Here is a 23,955-nt window from a genome sequence, read left to right as displayed (position 1 = left end):
TATGCGTCTCCTTTTTTATTGAACACCTCAGAATGCATTTGCATAATATGAATGCCTATGGATTTCACGCAGCTTGCAGTGACTGTTTTAGTCCCTTTCACAGGCATATTATATTTAAATATTACGTGTTCATGCGTACCAACTGATCTGGCCATTGTGCTTAAAGATACCGAAATGCCATCATCATAATCATTATCATCGTCGTCGTGATCATCATAATTGATAAGTAGGAATTTTACCAAATTTCAGTACGTCTCTGTTGTCTTGGTCGTGGTGATGACCACGAATGGAGTACTGGCTGGCTTCCTTGGAGGCGGTTACGGTGGATATGGTGGTGGATACGGGGGTGGATACGGAGGTGGCTTCGGCGGAGGATTCGGCGGTGGATACGGCGGAGGCGGTGGAGGAGTTGGCGTGGGCAGCAGTGTGGTGCTCCTTAATAGCGGCGGTGCCGGTGGTGGAAAAACGGTAGCTGGGCCGGCCTTCCTGGTGAAGACTGTGCACCACGTGAATAAAATTCACGGAGGAGGCTCACTTGTGGCCCACAGCGGCATTGGTGGCACTGGAGGAGGCTTCGGTGGCGGTTTCGGAGGAGGATTCGGAGGCGGACTCGGTGGCGGGTTTGGTGGAGGCTACGGTGGATTCTACGGAGGTGGCTACGGAGGTGGCTACGGAGGAGGAGGCTACGGTGGCGGATACGGCCTGAAAGGCTGGTATTAGGGACTGCAGTGACTGGCGCCCATGAACAACCAACAAAACGCGGTTAGTGTCGTTACGAATCCAAGTGCAATTTCTTTTTTAAGGTTTTCTTGGTAGAGAATTTCATGCGCTAGAAAAACACTGCTGAATACTAATGACCATACTTGTAAAAGTGTGGTAGGCTGCAAAAGTTTTAATCTTATAAATGTCCGTTAAATGGTAGGTCTCACTCAGTGTGCCCATAATTGGTGTAGAATATCCTTCGACAAAGTACAGTGCTTTACCCGGTATCTCCGAGACTTACAAGCTTGTGTCATTGTACTACGCCGAACAGCCGTTCTTTGATGTTGCTAGTTGCCACTTTTTTTTCCTACAATGAGTAGTGGCCAGGCATTTTCTACAGAATTGTCACGCTGCTTGACCTTCGACATCAGTAGAAATTTGTTTCTTGTCATCAATTTTCATGCCTGTCCTAGCTTCATGAACATTAAAATTGCGCTCTAAATCATACATAAAACACAAATGCATAATCCTTATTTAAAAAATTTTGCATTTCTTAAGCACAGAAAGCACTTGAATTTCTTTTGTAATGGTATGAGAGAATGCCAATAGTGCACACCATTCGGCTTTATTGTGGGGTGTAAGTTTCCCGTTTTTACTTTTCCAGTAGTTTCTCAGCAATTGAGATTCTGTAATGTTATATGCGATGGCAAGAATTAAAAAAAAAAAACACGCACGAACTTCTTCAAAAGACCTTCTAACACGAAAATGAGACGCTCAAATTTGCTCGTGATACGTTGGCGCGATAGTAGCTTCCACAGTATTCGTATTTTCTCCCTTAAGGGCTCCATTGTAGCTGATGTTTGTCTGAATCAAAGAAGTTAAGATTATTTTCATTAATAAAAGCTGAATTTCTGTACGGGCCGTTTATAAATAAGCTTCTTAAGAGATCGCTTCGTCAATGCACGCAGCTGACGCCTAATAACATGTACTAAGTACTATTGCTTTTATTAGCATCACCAAATAATTGCCTTTAGTACTTTTTATGTAAGTGAACAAATATAAACGTGTTGGGTAAACTATAGGGGTTCGTAAAATGAACAAGAAATAACAAACTGCACAACAGTTTGTCGCTAGGACGCCTTTCATGGAGGTAAGATTTGCCTTGTGGTCGTAATCATTCATGCCTGGTATTATTACAATCTGTAAAGTAATCACGCGGTTTGTGTTGAGCGTATCACAAGATCAGTGAAATGCTGATACATACTTTTTTTTTCTGTTCTTCAGTGCCAGCCTCTACGTGCAAACTGAAGATCGTCAAAGTGCAGTCGACTTCAAATATCTCTTGGAATATATCTGGTCAATGTAACTTGTTCACGTTCTGTAAATAACCAATTTTTTTAAAGAAACGAAGTGTTTGTTGCCTAGATAAAATGACGGATCCTTGCGGACACCTAGAAGTTGAGTTCACGTGTTATGAGCAACATAAAATGATTTCAACTTCTACCTATAGTGATCACTGAGGGCAATTAGAGATCAAGAAGCCGAGTCGGACATCGGATTTTATACACCTCTTCTTTGTTATGGACGTGACTGTAAACATCTTAACAGCATGATTGTGATACTAATGTTAAACACACCGTCTGCATGGTGATCGAGCGGTGGCGAGAAGGCGCTACGATAGTTTGAGCGGGCAAATGAATTCCTAAAATGTACGCTAAGACTATTTGGTATAGCGGAAGAATGAAAATGGCCCAACATATTGAGCGGTAATGACACACACCTTAAACGACGCTTTTACGTAACCCGATGCGCTCTGCCAAGTTCTGTCCATGTGCGTTGGGAGCAGCGTATGGGCTCCTACGTTGAACACGCTAGCACTGAATGGTCAGGTCCTACTCTGGACTTCTGGATACGTGAGTCTCAATATGATCGGGGAATTATGATGCTCGTTCACTGTGTTTGCTTCTCAAATCTGCCTCATGAGCTCTCTAGGCTACGTGTTACGTCGCTGCTGTTTACAAGCAATGTTTCAGCGCCGGTTCGTTTGTTGAAAAAAATGAGTCGAGCTCCAACGCTACTTGCACCTTAGGCGTTTGCATAGGCGTACATTAAAGATGCTTCTTTGAGACATTAAAAAGTGCGTTACACCGCCAGACATTTTTCCCACACCAATTTGAGCAAGCCGTGTATATCTCTCAATGTACTTATTGCGGAAAAGGCGTATCCCTCAACATCATTTCGCATTCCAGCGATAAAGTTTTGCAGGACATTGAGATATAACTGGTGATGTCTTGCAAAAGTCCAGCATGCTTTGACTAAATTACAGACATTGGAGCAGTCCCTGTCACGCCTAAAGGTCATCAAGAAAAATGGGCTGTAACGCAAGACATCGTCGGCCCAATTTTAGAGTCGCAGTTTCGCCCAAAAGACGAAGCGATAGCAATCCATCTAACGGCTATACAGAGGCTCGTAGATTTAAAGCCGGAATATATTGCAGTAAACATTTGCGCAATAATGAAATTAGTTACAATGGTGTCAACTCGCGCAGGCAAACGCGAAAACACCTCACGCGATGACCCCGAACTCTTGGTTACACAGCGCTTGAGTGATTAACAGATCAAATAGCAGTGAGTAATGACATTGTGTTGCCTTTATACCGCATTCATGTCACTTCAGCTGGACTGCCTGAGAAGCTGCATCGCATGTTGCAGTACAGAATGTTCAAAGAAATTGTTACTAATTTGTAAAAATTCCCGCTATACACCTCATGCACCAATTGCGGGATTGAAGATCAGCAGTGATGAAGATATATCTATAGTCGGATACAACTTAAGAAGTCTGGAGAGGCTCTGCTCTGATGACCGAATCGCGACAGCCTTTCGCCTCAACGACGAAAGAAATAGTCCCACTCTCTGATTGTTCTCTGAAGGCGGGCTCTACGACCGTCCGGCTCATGACGTCAGTCTGGAGCGCGTGCCCATTGGGGCAGACTCGTTGAGGAGGAAATGACGTGGACTTCTAAAGTTGTACCCGACTATAGGGAGCTTGTACAAACGGCGGCGGCGGGGTAGACGGTCATTTTATTGTGATAGCGAGTCGAGCCGGCGATCGGGGAAGTGCGCGCGGCAGCAGTTTTAGCGCGATGTTGCACTGTGTGGTTGTGGGCTGCAGCGGTTGCAGCGGTTGCACCCAAAGTAAGGCAAAGAAGCAGCAGTTCAAGAAAGATGGTTGCAGCGTCTTCAACACGCCGAAGGTGCGCCTCAACGAGCGCGACAAGACGAAGGAACTATCGGAGCAGTGCCGGCGTGGATGGCTCGCGCGCATGGACAACCACGACAAGTATCATGTCTGTCCTCACCACTTCCTTTCAGGTAGGCAAATCATGCTTGGCTTTCGGAGTTTCTATGTTTCGGTAATCATGTTTAGTCCACTTACACGCGAAACGTATCATATATACGCAGCAACGCTCTTCCGGAAGGATCGTGAGTGATACAACGAAAAAAGCCATCTATGCGAACCCGTTCGCGCTTCACGCAGCCCACTGCGTCGTGTAGGTGCATATGTGGCCGCGCATCGACGCCGTGGACATTTGCGAATTACTCGTCTTATGAACGAGTCATGCGGCAGCAGTGGAGGCATAAACGGCTCTGCAAGGCCACAGCATTGTGAGAAGGAGCTAGGCACGCGAGTCTGCGAGCAATGTTGCGGCCGATAGCGTCGTTGTCATGACATAAGTAAGCTTGTAAGGACGCTCTAACTTCCGGTAGATGTTAATTTTATCATTTCTTTTCATTCTGCCGTACAGTGACCCAATTGCAGAAACAGCGAAGGCCACATTAAAAAGGGACCTTGCATGAGGAGGCGCAACGGCCCGCCGAAGTCGCAGTGGAAAGCGATACGTTTCGCGTGTAAGCGGACTAAACATAATTACCGAAACATAGAAACTCCGAAAGTCAAGCATGGTTTGCCTACCTGAACCGAAGTGGCGAGGACAGAGGTGAAGCTTGTCGTGGTCGTCCGTGCGCGCGAGCCATCCACGTCGCACTGCTCCGATAGCTCCTTCGTCTTGACTTTTGCTCTGACAGACATCAAAAAAGTTGGACAGCCGGGCCTTTCTTGGGATCTTTAGATTTAGAACCAAAGGGATGAAGCTAAAATAAAGGTTCTATTTCGTTTGTGAAATGACGATGTGAAACAACTCATTCTGAAATAACATGTTGAGCTCATGTTTATTTACACAGTTGGTCGGCTTTAGCTGGCCTTCCTGACTCGATTGCTTTTTGGTAGACATGAGAAGATGCGGAAAATGGGATCGTAGAACCTCTTCAGTCCATCAGACTCTGTAAAGAAGCAAGAAATAAGATACCGTCGTTTCAGTTCATTGAACAGGCGAGCATTGTACAATGAAGGCGTAGAAATCGTATAAATAGATACTTGATACAAAATTATTTTAAATAGAAATTGTATATAAAAGATACCGCGGCAAGTTTCTTTAAATTTCTTTGAATAGTGAAGCCAGTGACACCCGTCTGGCACTATGGCGTGAACACGACGGAAACAACAGCAAGGACCGTAAGATTAAATACTGACTTTCATCACATTGGCAAACGGCATTCGAAGGGGAGCGTAAACGCTTATAGTCTTGAAGGTATGCCCACAGCACATATCTCTCAGTTATTGCTGCAGACTGACTCTTAGTCGCAGTGGTCTGTGCGAGGACCCACTTACTCTAAAATTCGGTTATTTTGGAGTGTAGGCCAGCTCAGCTACTGCGGCCTGCAGGTGACATCTTGTGCGCTCTTTCATTTTATCTGTGCGTGTGCGCCGGTTTTTTAACTGCAGTGCGTGCGTGTAAAGCACCGCATCATTCCGCTACGTGCGTCTCGCGTCGTTTGTATGTTTGCGTTAGATTTGTTTGTCAGGACAAATACAATAAGTCCTGCTGCAACGTAAAGCCGTCGTCTTACTTTATCGACCTCCTTTTACAGTACAGCGACGACACACATTACAGTTGTTATACCTGCTTAACAAATGAAAAAAAAAGCGCACAAAATGCACGTGAGTGTAACCTAGCGCAGGACTTGCAGCAATGATCAATACAACCAGCAAAACAAAGAGAAACGAAAGTTAATTCTTCTTGCGTTTTAACAAGCGTGCTACAGCTGCAAAATGCACGTGGGCTGTGATAAAAAAAATGGGAAACACAGTTTCACGCGACGCTTTCTTATCTCCCAGACTGCATTAATATTTACATTTCTCAAAAACAACCTAATGACTTTTCTCGAATAAGTCACAGCTCTCTATCACGCATTTTCAATTATGCATGACATCAGTCAGCATTAGGACGGCATTCTGTACGCAAGAACGAGTTTCTCGTTTATCAGATTCTGCTCTGATATGTGAAACACCACACAAATGCGTCTCGAGAAGTAACAGTATCCCATATAGAGTAATGTTAGCCAACGCTACATTATAGCAACAATGATAGCAACAGACATTTTAACGCACAGTGGTCACAAGTTTACGCGCGAGGTGAACACCGTGACACCTTTTTTTTCTTGCGTTGGAAGGTGTTGCTTTAACGGCGCGCTCATGCACAATGCCTCCTCCCTATTTGTTAACTGCAACAGAGTCGTACGGATACCCCGCGATATAATGTCCTAATATATGGGTTGCGCGCGGTCCATTCAATAGTACCCACGATGTACGTACTACGTAGCACAATTTCCACTCCCGTAATCGAACTGCTATGACGCCAGGAGCCACAGGCATTGCTCACAGAAGAATATCGTCTAATATGAGGCCATCTTTTACATCTCACGATCCAAGGAAAAATGCGCTGAAGTGAGGCAGTTAAAAGCACAGCCGTTGACATCAAAATGCACTGACTGCGATGGCGTTTTCAGAGTACATCCGCTTCTTCAAGCGAAGCTTGTATTAACACGATAGCGTTATAAAAACTCGTTTCGCAGAAATTCCGGTGTCGCCGTCGACGTTGTTGGTTGTGAGCGAAAAATCAGTGTTGTCAGAGAGCGAAAATTTGAGATAATAAAAAAGCTTCGGTGCGAGTCGGAATCAAATCCAGGACTTCTGCGTGGCGAGTAGATGTTTTGCCAGGAAAGAGAGAAAAAAAGAAAGAAAGAAAGAGAGAAGGAAAGGAAGAAAGAAAGAAAAGAAAGAAAGAAAGAAAGAAAGAAAGAAAGAAAGAAAGAAAGAAAGAAAGGCAGTACATCAGGCACACTCACGCCACGCTTTGCTTGCCCCCCTTTCCTCGGTTGGGGAAGGCCTCCTAATTTTTTAAAGACGATAGTCTTTCTTTGGATACTTCAGCGCAGAAATTTTGGTCTGTCTGTCTGTCTGTCTTTCTGTCTGTTTGTCACACTATTCAGCCACCCGGCCAAAGTTTAAGCACTTGCTGAACGCCCAGCCATCTTGAACTGGTAGCTGCGTTCATACTTGTGAACATTGTCGATCAAAAAGGAAATATTACGCATATCTGAGGCGCAACATCAATACGTAAGTATTAGGTGGTGTGTCCCTTTACTAGACAATACATAGATACGTAATTCTAAAGACTTTAGTGTTTCTTAGGCTGCGCTGAAAATGCGACGCTATGCACGATAAAGCCCTCTGTGACGATATGGTGCTGCCACCTGGCAGTGGCCCTGGGTTCTGCACAAGCTCATGTTCCCCACGCAACTGCCAGATGGCGTCCATATCTCACGAAGCGTCTCCTCTATCTTATCAATGCCAGCCAGATGCGGCCGATTCAAAATAAAGGAGGTGCTGTCTGAGGCAAGGCAAAGCATAAATGGCAGAAGGCTATCGTCTTTCGACGACATTTGCAGCGAAGCACGCAGATACGCGGCCAATTTTTTCTTTCGCCTGTCACCAGGGGAGCTGAGCAGTAACGCCAACACACCAGCGCAAGAGGCGGAGAGGTGTTTTCTTATTCAATTGTGCCCTAAAGGCCTAAGCAGGCATTGTACAGGGGTGTTACAATACAACGGTGACAAGTACAGAGCACATATTGTCATATTCACGTTCAGCCTCAGCTTCAGCCCCCTGCGGCCTACGCCATGCGTCATCGAGAGAGACCAGTTAATTAAAGCTACATTTATCAGGAGCGCTTAGAAGCACATAACCAGACATATAAATCCCAGTGTTCGAATTCCGACGGCTACGCGAACCGACAAAGTCAAAGGTCTAACAAATTGATGTGATACCTTCTGTGCACCGACAATATTGTCGGTAAATCCGCAGTCTAGAAGAGGAAAATTGGTTTTCTGGGGAAAAAAAAAACAATACCATCCTCACGATCCTTGCGACGGATCCCTTAAGAACATGAAAAGGAGACTTTCACAGTTTCACTAATAATGCGATGAACTGAAGATATAAGTTCAATAAATTAAGAACTCCCAATTATGGTGGAAATATGCTTGCACATACGAAGCCCTGGCATATTCAAGAAAAGCTTGTCGAAAGGCCAGCGATCAGGGTCCGTAAATAACTCAGAGCTGCGAAAGGCCAGCGATCATGGTAAGCACATCTACTAACTTTAGAGCTCCAATACAGAAGATGGAGCTAGCTAAACGGACTGCCCAAGATTACATGTCGAAGCTGCGATACTTCCGTTATTAGGCTGGATACTATAGTTATTTGTAGACGTTCAAATGCCGCAAATGGAAAGCAGTTCAATGCTTAAATCCAAGCGGAGTGCTCCGAATACCAGCTCCGATAAAACAACACTGAAAGAACTTCAAATAAAATCTAAACTTGCTTTCCAGTTAGTCTCACGACCTTGTCTAACATTACTCAGAGGAGCTACGTTACCTTCTGTCGTAAGGAAGCGATAGCAGTCTTCGGGAGTCCTTTGTCTAGCCCTTGAGGACGTATTTGCCGTAGCCGAGCCCGCCGTACCCTACCGCACCACTGCCTCCTCCCAGGCCACTGTGTGCTAGGACTGCTCCACCGTTATGAATCTTGGTGACATGGTGTACGGTCCGCACAAGGAAAACTGGACCAGCCACCAGTTTTCCTACTCCAGCAGCGCCCCCACCGAGGAGCGCCACGCTACTGCCGACACCCACGCCACTGAGTCCGTACACTCCAGGCGCAACCGTGTAGCCGAGGCCAGAGCCGCTGATCACTCCTCCAGCGACAGCCAGGCCTACTAGCGTGGCCACAGTAAGAATGAGGCCCTATGTAAAAAAGAAATAATAATAAACATGAACAACGTGGCAATACCATGTTGAAGCGTTTGAACATTTCTTTGAAGTGTAAAAATTTAAATAGAATAAGTAGCAACTGTGTATCTAAAGTTTCTGCTTTGCAGGCCTAAAACATGAACGAAAAAAAAAATTCCGGAGCCCTTCCCCTATGAGGAAAATGGAGGCAAGCGTAGCTTGGCGTGGGCGTGCCCGACCTACCGCTCTTCTTTCTTTCTTTCTTTCTTTCTTTCTTTCTTTCTTTCTTTCTTTCTTTCTTTCTTTCTTTCTTTCTTTCTTTCTTTCTTTCTTTCTTTCTTTCTTTCTTTCTTTACGCATTGCGCAAAACTCCCTGCTAACGTAAGCGTTCAGTTTTATTAAATAGCGGCCATCCCCGGAACACTGTTTTCGGGCTGAATCGGCGTGGAGTCTTTCATGTTATTCACAGGCGTGGTATTAATGAGAACTCACAGCTTCATTCATAACGAGGGTCTCGTCCTGGCAGACTTAATGCCTTCAGGTAGTATGCGAGGGATTATTGGTCATCTGCCAACTCGTAAAAAGATCACGTGCTACGTGACGCCAACAGGCAAAAAAAAAAAAAGAGTGTTCCACACTCGCCGCCATGGCTGCGATTGGCGCTGACTAACACTCCTAGGTTTAAATCAACATATATACCCCAGAAAGTGGACGGGAGGGATGACCGCCGCCGTAGCTCAGTGGGTAGAGCATCGGACGCGTTATTCGAAGGTCGCAGGTTCGGTCCCTGCCGGCGGCAAGTCATCTTTTCGTCCACTTTACTTTTTTCACATTTATATTCTAAATACTACAGATACTACCCTCTGTACTTTCCTTGGCGTTATTGTCTGTGAGTTTTCATTAATATTGTGTCTAACAAAAGATAAACGAGCCCTTGAAAAATCATCTGCTTTCCTTCACAGGCGTGGAGTCTTTCATGTTATTCACAGGCGGAGAGGATGACTCAACATGCAAAAATTGCTACAAAAATGCCATAGCAACCAAAGTCACATCCTCTGGGAATGCGAGGGCCTTCCCCCACCCAGAGAGCTTCTGCCAGCTCCCTCCGAAACGACCATGGATACCTTAATACGGTCCCCCGACGAAAAAACTGCGGAAAGCAGTCATTGCATGGGCAGAAGAGTCGCCGCAGACAAGCGGCCAGCTCCAAACCCATGAAATGCCTTTTAATAAAGTTGTATCCTCCTTCATGTTATTTCCAGCGTTCGTCAGCCTCTAGAACGGCCCAACGAAAGGGCCATCACGCCTTCCGCATCAGAATTTCCTCTCTCCTCTCTTTTCGGTGGACTTTTATTTTTGAAGAGTATACTTTTTTTTTTAGAAATTGAGTTTGTAAGCCTCATTTGCACTGCAGGCAACTTTTGAAGTTACATACTCAGGGTTGCCGTGCGTATACGCAGAAAAGACCTCTCAGTGGCCAATACTTCGGCAAGCTTTCTTCAAACGCGCGGCAAGAAGCTTCCTGTTGAGTTGTTCTTCTTTATTGGCCATTACCCCTAAATAATCAGAAAATGATGCAGTCTACTCGATATGAAAAGGAACTGAAAGTGACGTTAACCATCAAAGAAGAAGAAAACACTTAGGATACGTGATGCACGGAAATGGACTTACTTTATGGGTATAGTTTATGTAGATGATAATCGCACTGTGCGCGCATTTCTTAAATACAAGAATGAGTCTAAAACACTACAATGATAAACACTGTGCTTTTCTCGCTCGGTATAGAGTGAAAGGTTTGATCGCTTCGTTTGTCCGAATGAAGCAACGAACGTATGACATTGTAATTACGTCATCGCAGCAGTTACAAAGAGAGAAAGTGAGATAAGCAGAAATGTCAGACAGTGCTTCACTTTCTCTCTAACGATGCGACAGACTTTTTGTGGTCTCTCGAGAACCGAAAGAACTTATACCAAAAGGCAAGGGATAATTTTGCGCTCATGTCACGCACACAGTGGTACACCCCACTGAAAAAAAAATACAGCTATTCAGCTAACTCGGGCCAAGCTTTAAAAAAATCCACACGGTCTTTACAAGAATGCGACCAACTTTGTATCGTTGATTTTCTTCTTGGCCAACTCTGAGTATTTTTACAAGGACTTAGGGGAATAAATACAAATAATTATTTAGGCTGCTTCGGAAAGTATTCTCTTAAACGCAAAATCTTGAGTGGTAGAGTTGTAGGGCCGGTTAAGTATTGTGCGTCCCATTTCTTCCCGTAATAGTCACTACCGTGGTATTATTTTCCCACGCTGCAAAGAAAGTGCATGGCATTTGAAAAAGCGCCACGTGGCTAGGCGCTTGTGCGCAGAGCTGTTAACGTCCATCTAGCTCCCACTGAACGATCAATGCTGCAGAAGCACGAAAACAGAACGTTTGAAAACGCCACAGTAAAAAAATCATAAGTGGTGGCCACACCTTTTGTTTTTGACACATCACCATCCGCCGATAAAACCTACTCGCCCTCTAAAGTTGCTGTCAGTAGTGATAACGCTTAGAAAGGTTCATGAATAACCACGGATCATATATCGCATATTTGCATTGCCCAATTCCGTTCATAACTTCCTCGGGAAAAGTGCAAGCTCCGCCACGGTGGTCTAGTGGTTATGGCGCTCGACTGCTGACCCGAAGGTCGCGGGATAGAATTCCTTACGCGGCGGCTGCATTTTCGATGGAGGCGAAAATGTTTGAGGCCCGTGTACTTAGGTTTAGGTGCACATTAAAGAACCCCAGGGGGGTCGAAATTGTCGGAGCCTTCCACTACGGCGTCTCTCACAATCGCATCGTGGTTTTTGGACGTTAAACCCCAGATATTACTATTATTAGAAGTGCAAGCCCAAATCATTGCATTCAACCAACCCCCGTTGCTCAACACTTGTTCATGCCTACAGCCCCCGTGCAGCATCGATGATCTGTTTGTGGCATGTTTGAGGGCACTAATGTCGCGACGAGTAAGCGCGTAGACACGACGAGGTACTTTTTTCAAATTTCGCGCAATGCCATTGCAGCCTTCGGAAATAAAAGTACAGTCTATTATCACGGAAAATTATTTGGTCGTTACCTACAGCTTCTCCAACTCTACAAGTGTACAACTTCTCCCTTGATGATTTTCTGTTTGAAATAATACTTTAAAGGTTGACAAATTAACCACTCGTAATTCATTATCCAAATTCAATCACAATAACGCTCTTGGATGGTCAGAAAGACAGCAAGCAATATGAAATTGGTCGCATGCTCGTAACGCGCACGCGCATTCTTTTAAAGCTTGGCCCGAGTTAACTGGAAGACCAGATCTTTATGTATGTAACAAAGCAGGCAAAGATAAAATCCACATCTAATGCGTATGTTAGGACATGTGTTAAGCCATGCTTTCCTGAACCGATTATCAATATTATGCGCAACAAATTCGGTGCGTGCAATTGTCTCTATTGTCGTAGGCGCATATATTGCAATATTCATGCACCGCACCAGTCACAACTTTAATACGACGATGCGTCAATATTTGTACGCTACACCGTCCTCATTACAAGCCCAGGTGGAAACAGCAGTGCACTTATATTCACACTATGAGGCATCGACCAAGTGATGCCACAAAGGTCAAGGTGATCTTGGAATTCGTTATTGCAGCGCAGAAAAAGAGAAAGACACAGGGAAACCAGAACACATTATAGCATTATAGAGGTTTGGTATCTTGAAGCTGTATTCCAGAAGGCTCACAAAATGTTGACTAGGAAGGAAGAGGTGCGCACATCTTTTGCGTGAATGAAAATTTGTATTCCATAAGTACACAGATCATTTCACGACGACTGCGGTTAAGAGCTCGAAACTCAATTTGCCTTGTTCTGCAGGTCTATTCAATTGCGATAACGACCTCATTCTGTCGTCGCCAGGCGACCTTTATGGTGAAGCTTGTGCCTGTCATGGTCAGGCGCCAGCTTCACCATGGCGTGTAGGATAAAGCAAAACGAAAAAAAAAAAGAAAAGAAAACTGCACACAAACTCACCAATGCTTTTCGAACTTATATAAATGCAGGACCGTGTACCAGGAAACGTCGTGTAGTGTCACTCACATAAAGTGTTTTTGGCGGTGTGCTCCAAGAAGTCAACGAGGAGCGAGGCTCTGAGCACAGATGTTGCGGGCTAGAGATGCCAGATTTCGGCAACGTCAGGTAAAAGCACGCGACATGTCGGCTCGGGCGCCGAGATCTGTCATACACCGTATTCACGGTTTCTGCATGTCGCGTTTGTCCGCGCATCACCTGTGAGGCCGAATTACGCAACACCTGCAAACGCTGGTATAGATCTGGGATGTCCAACTCTCGGCGTTTCAGATTAGCGCGCTGTTCTCTGCGTTGACGGCATGTGTCGCAACGCCAGCCGACGCCGGAGAAACCGTGATGTGTGTCGGCCTTTCTTCCGCATCCTGACACCGAAGCGAGGCGTGCATTTGATCAGTATCCCTCGAGTTGACCCTTCGCCGCACTAACCGCTTCCGAACGCCCGGCACGTTGTCCGCGCTGCACACCAGTGCTCGTGTGTACGTTCACCCTCGCTTAGTATTGCGTGCGCCGGAGCCGCTGTCTGTAGTTCTTTCTCTCCCCAGCGCAGCGCTCGCAAGGGAATTGCTCAACATTATCCCAACACTGAAGCTCCGAGGGCGACACGTAGAATGCTACCGCGCATTGAAAACAGGTCAGCAGAAATGGAAAACAGCCAACACTTTTTTTACAGCCAGAAAGCGAATAGATGTACGAAGTACCATACGCAAACTAAGGAAGGATGAATGCCATTAAGCAAAAGGATTTATATATAAGTTGTAATGAATGTTAGGATCAATTTTGTATCTTTGAAACAATTAAGTGTCACGGTTTACTGCGTTTACAGCATCGTCTGGCAAGAAATTCGACAATTAGAAGCAAGGAAGGTTGGTAAGTAACCGAGAGTGTTAGAACACGGCAATGTAGTTTACGCTTTATTACAGACGAATCAAAGGAAAAACATGAAAGAAAAATTTACCTAGGGTTGGCTGCACAGATAATAGCGCGACTTTGTGGGTAACAGTGCTGTTTTTGTGTATCGGCCAATGGAAGGCTAAGCGTTGCTTTGATTTCAGCGATACTGGAACGGGGCCAGATTTTTTTTAATCGGGCGGGTTTTGTATTGTATGAACAACACGCTTTTGCTGTAGTTGTTGTTAAGTACTATTGAGTCGCGGATGAGTACTGCTGACACCATAAAAACTCACAGGGTCCCTTATGCAATCACCTAAAATGACTCTAAGGCAAAAGCTACATTCCTCTTTCACAGCGAATGCTGTCTTGAAATCACAAGAACGGCTGATTTTGGTGGCGTAGTTGCCCGCCGCTGCCGGTGTCCGTAACCGCTATCCCGCAAAATAAGGAAAATATCAAAGATGAAGCGGGATATGAACCCAGGCCCCCTGCGTGGCAGTTAAATATTCTACCACAGAGCCACACCGACGCTTGAAATACTTCCGCAAAAAGACCCTATACAAGCGTCATGTCAGGCAAGGAATCGAGTTAACAGATGTAGAAAAGCGTGGCATAAGAGAAGAATAACAACCAGGCGTCACACATTGCGAATAGCGTAACGAGTGGGTGGTTTGAAGCTTCCCACACATTACAAATGGAAGCCATAATTCTTCATCGTCTTCAGCCACGGCATCAACAAAGTGCACATAATGCCTTACAAATGTGCAGCGGGTAGGTCGCTTCTCTGCAGAATAATGAAAACGGCAGAGTGGGTACTTCCATACTTCGCAAAATTATGATGGTTTATGGCGTAGTGGGTACCTTGCGAGTGTTCTTGTGGTAGTCGCCCCAAGAGAGCTTACAACGGACTCTTGAAAGGCCGCACTTCCGGTTTCCACTGTGCTTATGGTGCATGTGCGGTGCTGGCCTGGCGTTTTTTTTTTTTTTTTCTGAGTCGATGCATTGATCCTCCCCCTCCCGCCTCCTAAAGCTTTCTGAACCTAACGTGGTTTGAACTGCCTCCAGGATCGAAGGCATTATAAGGTTTCTGAACCTGGCATGGTTTTGCAAAGCGTCGGTGATCGACCTGCCTTTGACCAAGCGTCGATGTCCCACGACGACGTCATCACGTGGCGTCATGATGAGGTCAAAGGGTGACGTTATTTATGGCATCATGTTCCACTGAGTTTTTTTATTGAAATAAAAAATAAATGAAGGAGTTGTTGCCACCATCGCTTGGTGACGGCTGCCCCTTTCCACTTGGTTGTTGTGATACGAAAATAGGAAACATATATATACACACACACACACACACACACACATATTATATATATATATATATATATATATATATATATATATATATATATATTATATATATATATATATATATATATATATATATATATATATATATATATATATATATATATATATATATATATATATATATATATATAACAGTGAAACCTCCGTGATTCCCGGCCGCGACCCATTGGCCTCAATGTAATGGAGTACGGTTGTTGCGAACGAATTTTCAACCAGCGACGTTTGATACGAACGTTCGCTACCACCCAGCCCAGGTTTGAAGAGGTGCTGTCCGCGCTGTCGCGGAAGACGCGCCAAGCACGTGCGAGCGCGGGAACGCAAGGGTGGGCATGTGCGCCAAACCGCCAAATCGTCAGAATCACGGTGTAAGAAAAACACTTTTCTTACGGTCAGCATCAACCTTCAGAGACGCGTCACGGCCTCCGAGTGTCGCGGGTCACAACGCACCTGATTCATTATTTAAATGCGCGTGTACTGACCGTATACTTACGAGTGCTGGTATGATTGCCGACATCCAAAAACTTGACTGACAATCATTCAGCATTCGTCCTGACGTTGCCGCAGCAGTGACAAACAATAAATGGAAATGTACGCCAGCTTTCTATATATATATATATATATATGTACACAGTCCTACATTAGGTAGGTTAAAAAAAACGCTCGTTTGAACAGAGCCCACATGCAGTCGTGCTACACTTTCAATATAGACCGCCGAATAATCATCGCAAATATTGGTCATGTGGTTTGGTACGGCGACTGCGACGCATTCACTTGAGTATTCTTTGACTTTTAACCGAGTTTTTTTTTTAAACAGCGGAGCAGTTAAGCTTTTTGTTGAGCCGTGTGGTGTCACCAAAACACGATCATCACCATGAACCGGCACGCGCTCTCTTCGTCCTCTTCATCTTCTGTTTCACTGCCAGAACACGTGCGCCGATTTGTCCGGCGTAGGATGCAATAATACTGATGGGCAAGAGAATGAGTTCAGAGAGAGAGAAAAGAAAGAGATATAAAAAAAGAGAAAGAAGAAAATAGAGAGAAAGAAAGGGAGGAAACAAAGAAAAAGATAAAAAGACAGAGAGAGAAAGAGATAGAAAGAAACAGACACAAAAAAGAGGTAGAGAGAAACAGAGAGCAAGACAGAAAGCGAAAGAAACCGAGTAAGAAAGAGAGAAACAATAGAAATAAAACAGTTATAAATGAGCGAGAAATTAGCGAGAAAGAGAAAGAAAGAAATAGACAGAGAAAGAAAGAAGGAAATAAAAAAATACAGACAGTAAGAGATAGAAAAAAACAGACAGAAATAGGAAAAGAGCGAGAAAGAGTAGAAGAAAGAAAGCGACAAATAAAGAAAAAACAATGCAGGCCGCCCAGCTTCCGCTCTTCTTTCATTCAGGCTTGGCGCCACTTGTGCGAAGCTGCCTTAATTTGAATTTTTTGCTTCATTCGCGGTGGACGCCGACGCCGGTCTCGAGAAGTATCGTCAGGTCTCGTCAAATCTCGATGGCGCCGATTGCCGACGGTCAATTTCGCGTTTTATGAGACATCTAAGGCTTAAACACTAACACCACTTAACAAATTTATGTAAGCTCGCCCAGGCGTTTCCTGTAGCCTGTAGATACGAACTAAGAAGCTCGTGGCACGGGCGAACTCGTTTTTAACACGAAAGTGTTTTATGCCGGGTTCCACCAAGACTTCAGTGACGTATTTCCGTCACGGAAATGACATCGAAAAAATATACACGATCAGATGGCAAAGAAAAACGTTCCGTCAACGGGCATCGACCCACGCCCGCTCGGTCCGCAACAACAGGTGCCGGGCACGCTATCACTGCGCCACGGTCACAGACTCTGGAGGCCTTTACAAACGCGCCTTTTATATCTACCACTCTCCCGGTCGGCGCGGTGGTGTTGCCCTCTGGGCGCGGTAAATTCGTCATTACTGTTGCCTTCGCGATTAGCACCTGCAACGCGGTTACACGTCCCTCCATTCGGCGCGTTTTCAATAGAAGTTAATTTTGTCAATACCTTAACACACCGCAAGGTGGCGACTTAGCCAGCGGCCGTTCCTTAGCCAAGCGTCGTTAAAAGCCTCGTAAAAGCTTCGGCCTCGCTCATAGCTCTGCGACGCGCGCCTGCCTCACCTGGCTGTAACACGGCATTCCCCGCTCACGCCTCGCTCCTAGAATAATCGTGGCCGGCTACCGGGGCGGCACGACACGCTTTGCGTTTCCCTCTAGTCCCGGCCGTGGTGTTCGATCACATTTTAACATGCTGCGGGATGGCGGCCAAAGTTCTGCGTCCAATATCGACGCTCTTCTGGCTATTCCACCACTCGTTCTCTGATTACGCTGTCACCGTTACTACTGCAGCTACTACCCGGGTTTGTTTAATCATTTAGCAGGGACGTTAGTCGTCGCGGATGGAGAATGTACCACCAATTATCAAAATGGGCACATCCACGTTAATGTGCTATAGCTGCCAGACATCATATACCTTGTGCTAACTCTCTTATATCAATGCACAGTAAACTTCAGTTACTTCTGTAAGGGCACGCTTTACTTTCGTGTTATTCCGATTCCTATGACGGAGGGAATCAACCATGTTTTTTTTACGCTCCTGTTTAGAGTAAACTACAGCGCTGTATGCTAAAATTTGTAATGTTCTAGTTATCTTGATCAAAGTGGCAACTGCTTAGTGCGAATGCTTGCATTCAGTATTTGCGATATTGCCGGTATCATATGCATAATAATAATAATAATAATAATAATAATAATATAATAATAATAATAATAATAATAATAATAATAATAATAATATAATAATAATAATAATAATAATAATATCATCAATCAATGATTTATTTAACGTGCCCAGGAACAACCGTAAGGTCTTTTGTGCTGGCGCACCGCAAAAAAAACAATAAAAATAAACAATCCAATACAGACAGTTTTCAGAAATAAAAAGAGCAAAAACACGTAGACAAAGAGAAATGAACACAAAAGGGGAGGAGTAAAATAATACAACACGAGAATATTGACGGGGCATAATAAAAATTAGATTGCAATATATACAACTATGTGGACAGACTGAGAATGGAAGACTTTGTACATTGTGCCACACTATATGTGAAAACAGTGCAAAGCTCGGATAAAAACAATGATCGTGGGCTATGAAAACGTCAAGATCAAGAAAATTAACATTATAGAGACTTTGTATTCTGTGAACGGTAGGAGTGTTGGAAGAAGCAGGCGGGTACATGAAACGGTCTGTTCTCTCTGGTTAACTTACGCGGAATTCGAAAATTTACACAATTGAGAAGTACAGGGCAGGATATGATACCGTGGACTAGCTTGTAAAGAAATAAGAGATCAGAGCGATTTCGTCGGCAGTGAAGTGATGGCAGTGATAATAATTCAGCACGTACTTGAACGAGATCCAGAGTCATTTTTAGCAAGGCGATGGTTATATATGCTGAGGAATTTTTTCTGGACTCGTTCAATGGTGTTACCGCTGGATTGTGCATGCCATTCCATATCACGGACGCATACTCAAGTTGTGGAGACATATTGCCGTGTACAATTTGTGTAGGGCCATGGGAGACCTGAATTCTCGAGATATTCTACAAACACATCCGAGAGAACGAAGGCCCAGCATAGCAGCACGCTTAACGTGAGAAGAAAAGTTTAACGCGCTGTCAACAACAACACCAAGATCACTGATTTCATAAACCTTGCATAACGGCACAGAATTGACAGAGTATTGAAATGACACGCTAGATGTCTTGCGAGTGATAGACATGAATTTTGTCTTTGAGGTATTTAGAGAAAGGTTATTGCCGTTGCACCATTAATAATAATAATAATAATAATAATAATAATAATAATAATAATAATATCAATCATTTATTTAAACGTGCCCAGGAACAACCGTAGGTCTTTGTGCAGGCGCACGCAAAAAAAAACAATAAAAATAAACTATACAATACAAGTCTCAGAAATAAAAAGAGCAAATACACGTAGACAAAGAGAAATGAACACAAAAGGGGAGGAGTAAAAATAAGACAACACGAGAAATATTGAAGGGGAATGAAAAATTAGATTGCATATATACAACTGCATACAGCGGAAAGACGGAGAAGGGGAAGACTTTGTACATTGTGCCATACTATGTCAAAACAGTACAAAGCTCGGTATAAAAACAATGATTGTGGACTATGAAAAATGTCAAGATCAAGAAAATTAACATTATAGAGACTTTGTATTCTGTGAACGGTAGAGTGTTGGAAGATAGCAGGCGGGTACATGAAACGGTCTGTTCTCTCTGGTTAACTTACGCGGAATTCGAAAATTAACACAATTGAGAAGTACAGGGCAGGGATATGATACCGTGGACTAGCTTGTAAAGAAACAAGAGATCAGAACGATTTCGTCGGCAGTGAAGTGATGGCAATGATAATAATTCAGCAGTATTTGAACGAGATTTTTTAGCAAAGCGATGGTTATATATGCTAAGGAATTTTTTCTGGACTCGTTCAATGGTGTTACCGCTGGATTGAGCAATGCCATTCCATATCACGGACGCATACTCCAGTTGAGGAAGACATAGCGCGGTGTACAATTTTCGGAAGGGCATAGGAGAACGGAATTCTCTAGACAATCTGCAAACACAGCCTAGGTGCGAAGACCCCGCAAAGCAAGACGCTTAGCGTGAGCTGAAAGTTTAACGTGCTATCAACAACAACACCAAGAGCACTGATCTCATAAACCTTGCATAAGGACACAGAATTGACAGAGTATTGAAATGACACGCTAGATGTTTTGCGAGTGATAGACATGAATTTTGTCTTCGAGGCATTCAGAGAAAGGTTATTAGCGTTGCACCATTCGGAAAAAGAGCGCAAATCTGACTGCAGCAAGCGACAGTCGTTAACTGAATGAATTTCCTTAAAAATCTTGATGTCATCGGCATACAAGAGGAAAGAAGAATTACGAATGGCAAAAGAAACATCATTAACGTAATTAAAAATAGGAGTGGGCCTAATACTGACCCTTGAGGGACCCCACTAGTCACTTTATACAAAGAAGACGTTTGGCCATTTACCGCTACATAACAATATCTATTGAGCAGATAGCTCTGCAGGAGATTCACAACCGACAAGTCAACATCAAATTGCGCAAGTTTAACCATAAGCAGTGTGTGGCTGACTACGTCAAAAGCCTTGCTCAGGTCACAGTAGAGTACGTCAACCTGTCCTCTCTGAGAAATAGGTGTGGAGATCTGCGTCATGAAACTAGCAAGATTTGTGGTAGTTGAGCGGCCAGAGCGAGAAAACCATGTTGATTAGGAATCAATGAGCTTTTAACACTAAAAGACAATATTTTGTGAAGAGCCAGCTCGAAGATCTTTGATGTGGCACATAGTAGAGAAATCGGGCGATAATTAGAAACATCTGTTTTAGAGCCCGACTTAAATACTGGGAAAACACGAGCAGTTTTCCACATGCTAGGAAATGTGGAAGTGGTCCAGGCAGTTATTAAATATCGTAGTCAGTACTGGGACAAATATACTACTATAAGCTTTTAGTATGGCGGAGGGGATGCCATCTGGGCCACATGATAAGGATGGTTTTAAGCACTTAATGCATTCGCAGATAAGATTTTCATCCAGCGACAAAGCACTGGGTGAGCGAACTGCCTTAGGCTGTCTGATATCAGTGCTAGAGTCTGAGGCCTTATAAACGGATGAGAAATGTGCGGCAAAACAGTCAGCGACGGCATGCACTTCTACCCCATTTGAGTCTAGTAGTCTGAAAGACTCTCCGCTTTTGCTGGACCGTTTACGTACATACTTCCAAAACTCAGCTGGTCCTGTCAGAAGCGCTTTTTTCTAAGAATTCAATATACGAACTATGATCCCGTTTATATAGGCGTTTAGCGAGAGTTCGAAAAAGCTGAACTCTTCCTTCCACTCGCTCGATGGAGAACATTTAGATTTTCCTGTGTGCGCGATCTTTATGCTTCAGTGCACTGATAAGTTCAGATGAGAACCAGTGGGGATATTTACGTTGTTTATGTGTGTATTGGGGAATAAAATTACGCATGCTGCTCAGTACAAGCTCCGCAAACTGATCAACCTGGTCATCAACATTCGGTTTGTCAGTAACCTGTGACCAGTCAACGGTGGACAAGTGATGATAGAGGCCCGTGTAATCACCTCGCTTGAACGCAAATCTTGGAGATTTGTTTACGTAACTGCTGTAGCTCGTCGTTTCGGCTGATGCAGATAATCTTACGTTAAGTGGTGGGTGGAATTTGTCCGGACGTACAAGAGAGATGTTGGAGCGGGAAACTTCAAGGGGTTGATCGTTTGACACACACAGGTCTAAGACGTTGCCACTGGAATTGACGACTGAATTATGTTGCACTAGGGAATTAAACGCCAGAAAGTCCAAGAGCAGGCTGCACTTTTTCTCTGTGAAATGATGTAATGAGAAAAGGTAAGCGTGCTCCAGTCAATTCCAGGTGCATTGAAATCCCCAAGAACAATAATTCTGTGCCCACTATGAGAAGATATCACAAGTTCAATAGAAGACATGACATCGTGAAACGAGGCAGGGGAAATGCTGGGCGGTAAATAGAAGCATCCAATCAACAATTTTTCACGGCGCTCAAGGTTGATTTCTAGCCAGATCGATTCTTCGATAGTTTCTAGGTCTTTCCGTCTAACGGATTTCAGTGAATTGTCAATGGCAATCAGCACGCCACCGCCTTTCTGTTTGGTTTCACTGAAATCTCGGTCACGGCGGAAGGTGGTGTAGGTCGGGGGAAAAAAAGTCCGATGAGGGAATTTCAGTGCCGAGCCAGGTTTCAGAGATAGCAATAATAGGAAAAGCAGACGAAAGAACATTAGAGAAAACTCGAGTGTCTTGGTACGCAGACCCCGAGCATTTTGGTAGAATATGTCTACGTCACACGGCACTTTGGATTCCAGCCACTATCTCAGAGGGATGAAGCATGTCATCGCGCAGCTCCCCACGAAATGGCTTGAAGAGGCATCCGAGGGGCCACATCGAAGGGTCATTCAGGCGTTGTAGTGTTTCCTCGTCAACTTCAATATAGAATGAAGAATATGACTGGAACTTTGTTTGAAGTCGCCGGCAGGAGATGGGAGACAGATCCAATGAAGCAATATGTTTCTTAATGTCAGCAGTAGTGGTGTCCGGGCCTCAGCTTCGTAACAAAAAATGGCCTTTGGCCATTGTGGCCTTTGTGGCCGTTGAGCTACAGATATAGTGGATGTTTTCATAACTCCAAACGAGGCGGGTTTCTTCTTTCTTTCACCCTCAGTCACCGCTGCAGAAGAGGCTGTCACAGGCATCACACTGACACGCTCCGACGTGTCTACGTCAGCTGGCGGCGAAGTCGAAGATGAAAGAATTTTCGAGAGGGGTTGTTCGGAGAACGCAGGTTGCTTGGAGGTCACAGACGGGTCAACGGTCACATGCACTGGGGGTTTGGAGGTCACAGACGGGTCAACGGTCACATGCACTGGGGGTTTCACAGGTGCCTTCACTGCCACGGCGGCCGTGCGGCGCGTCAGCTCCTCACGCAGGAAGCGGACCTCTGCACGAAGGGAGGCGACCACGCGAGCTTGTTGTTCAACACCGCGGGAATGATCCTTACGGAGCCGCTCGTTGTCTTCGCGTAGTTGGGATACCTCATCGCTGAGGAACGAGATTCCCTCCAATGCGTCGAGGAGGAGGCGGCGCAGCCCGGCGAGTTCGTCACCCGGAGGGGTACACGTGGAGAGGGAACCGGTTTGAGAACTGCAATGCTCACCGCTGCACCCCGACGAGCTGCTTTCGCTAGGCTTACCAGAAGCACGGCTCAGATCACATAAATTGCAGCAAAATGAGCGCGATCCAGACTTCAGGAGTTGCAGCTCTTCATCAGGCCAGGTTACACATTTCGCATGAACGCGTTTAGAGCAACTTTCACAGCGGAAAAACTGCTGCTTACCGAAAAACGGGCAGGAGCATAGCAAGCATGCATCCCGACTGGGAGCCATGGTGCGGGACTAATAATAATAATAATAATAATTAGGCAGATCCCACACGTTGTGGAAATCGGTTTCATGCGAAGCAATCAGCGAGTACTTCTAAGCTGTATTTTATGGCTATGAGCCAAGCGTTACGAGATGGTTCGACGTGTTTTTGTTACTGTAGTAGTTGTGTGCACATCGAGGGCTTACCAGGCATGTTGACAACACTGGCGTTTAAAGAGTAACTTATGGCGCGACATAACGTGAGCCCTCACGTTAGAGTACATAGTCAGTATTATCTTAACTAAGTGCACTTTCTGGTGCAGTCATGCGAATATCATGCGTAACTTTCGTTAATGTATTCCTCCGGGGTCGAGCAATGCTTCAATATAGCTTGCTGAATCATAGTAATACAAATGTAATGTTTTTTAGACTGCTAAAATGTAATGTTTATTAGACTGCTTTTATATATAAAAGCGGAGCCAGCACTGAAACCACAGACGTTAACCTGACATGACGCCTGTATCGTAGGACTAGATATGCAGTGTTTATTGCTTTTTCTTATAAAATTAGATAGCCAGAACCACAACCACATTTGACGTTGCACCGACATTACACCTACATAGGCTATTTTTTCCAAGCCAGTTT

General features: G+C 44.6%; 1 protein-coding gene across 1 annotated transcript; it reads left to right on the top strand.

The window, feature by feature from the left end:
* The first annotated feature begins 263 nt into the window (after window positions 1-263).
* LOC119381456 (uncharacterized) lies at window positions 264-747 on the top strand. The gene has a single exon (XM_037649264.2). The coding sequence runs from the start codon at window positions 277-279 to the stop codon at window positions 718-720; it is 444 nt and encodes a 147-aa protein (XP_037505192.1). The 5' UTR covers window positions 264-276; the 3' UTR covers window positions 721-747.
* Window positions 748-23,955: the final 23,208 nt, after the last annotated feature.

The sequence above is a fragment of the Rhipicephalus sanguineus genome, chromosome 2 (genome assembly GCF_013339695.2).
Source record: "Rhipicephalus sanguineus isolate Rsan-2018 chromosome 2, BIME_Rsan_1.4, whole genome shotgun sequence".
In the NCBI taxonomy this organism is placed as follows: domain Eukaryota; kingdom Metazoa; phylum Arthropoda; class Arachnida; order Ixodida; family Ixodidae; genus Rhipicephalus; species Rhipicephalus sanguineus.
The sequence above is the reverse complement of the archived record's forward strand: the minus strand, read 5'-3'. Positions and strand labels throughout refer to the sequence as shown.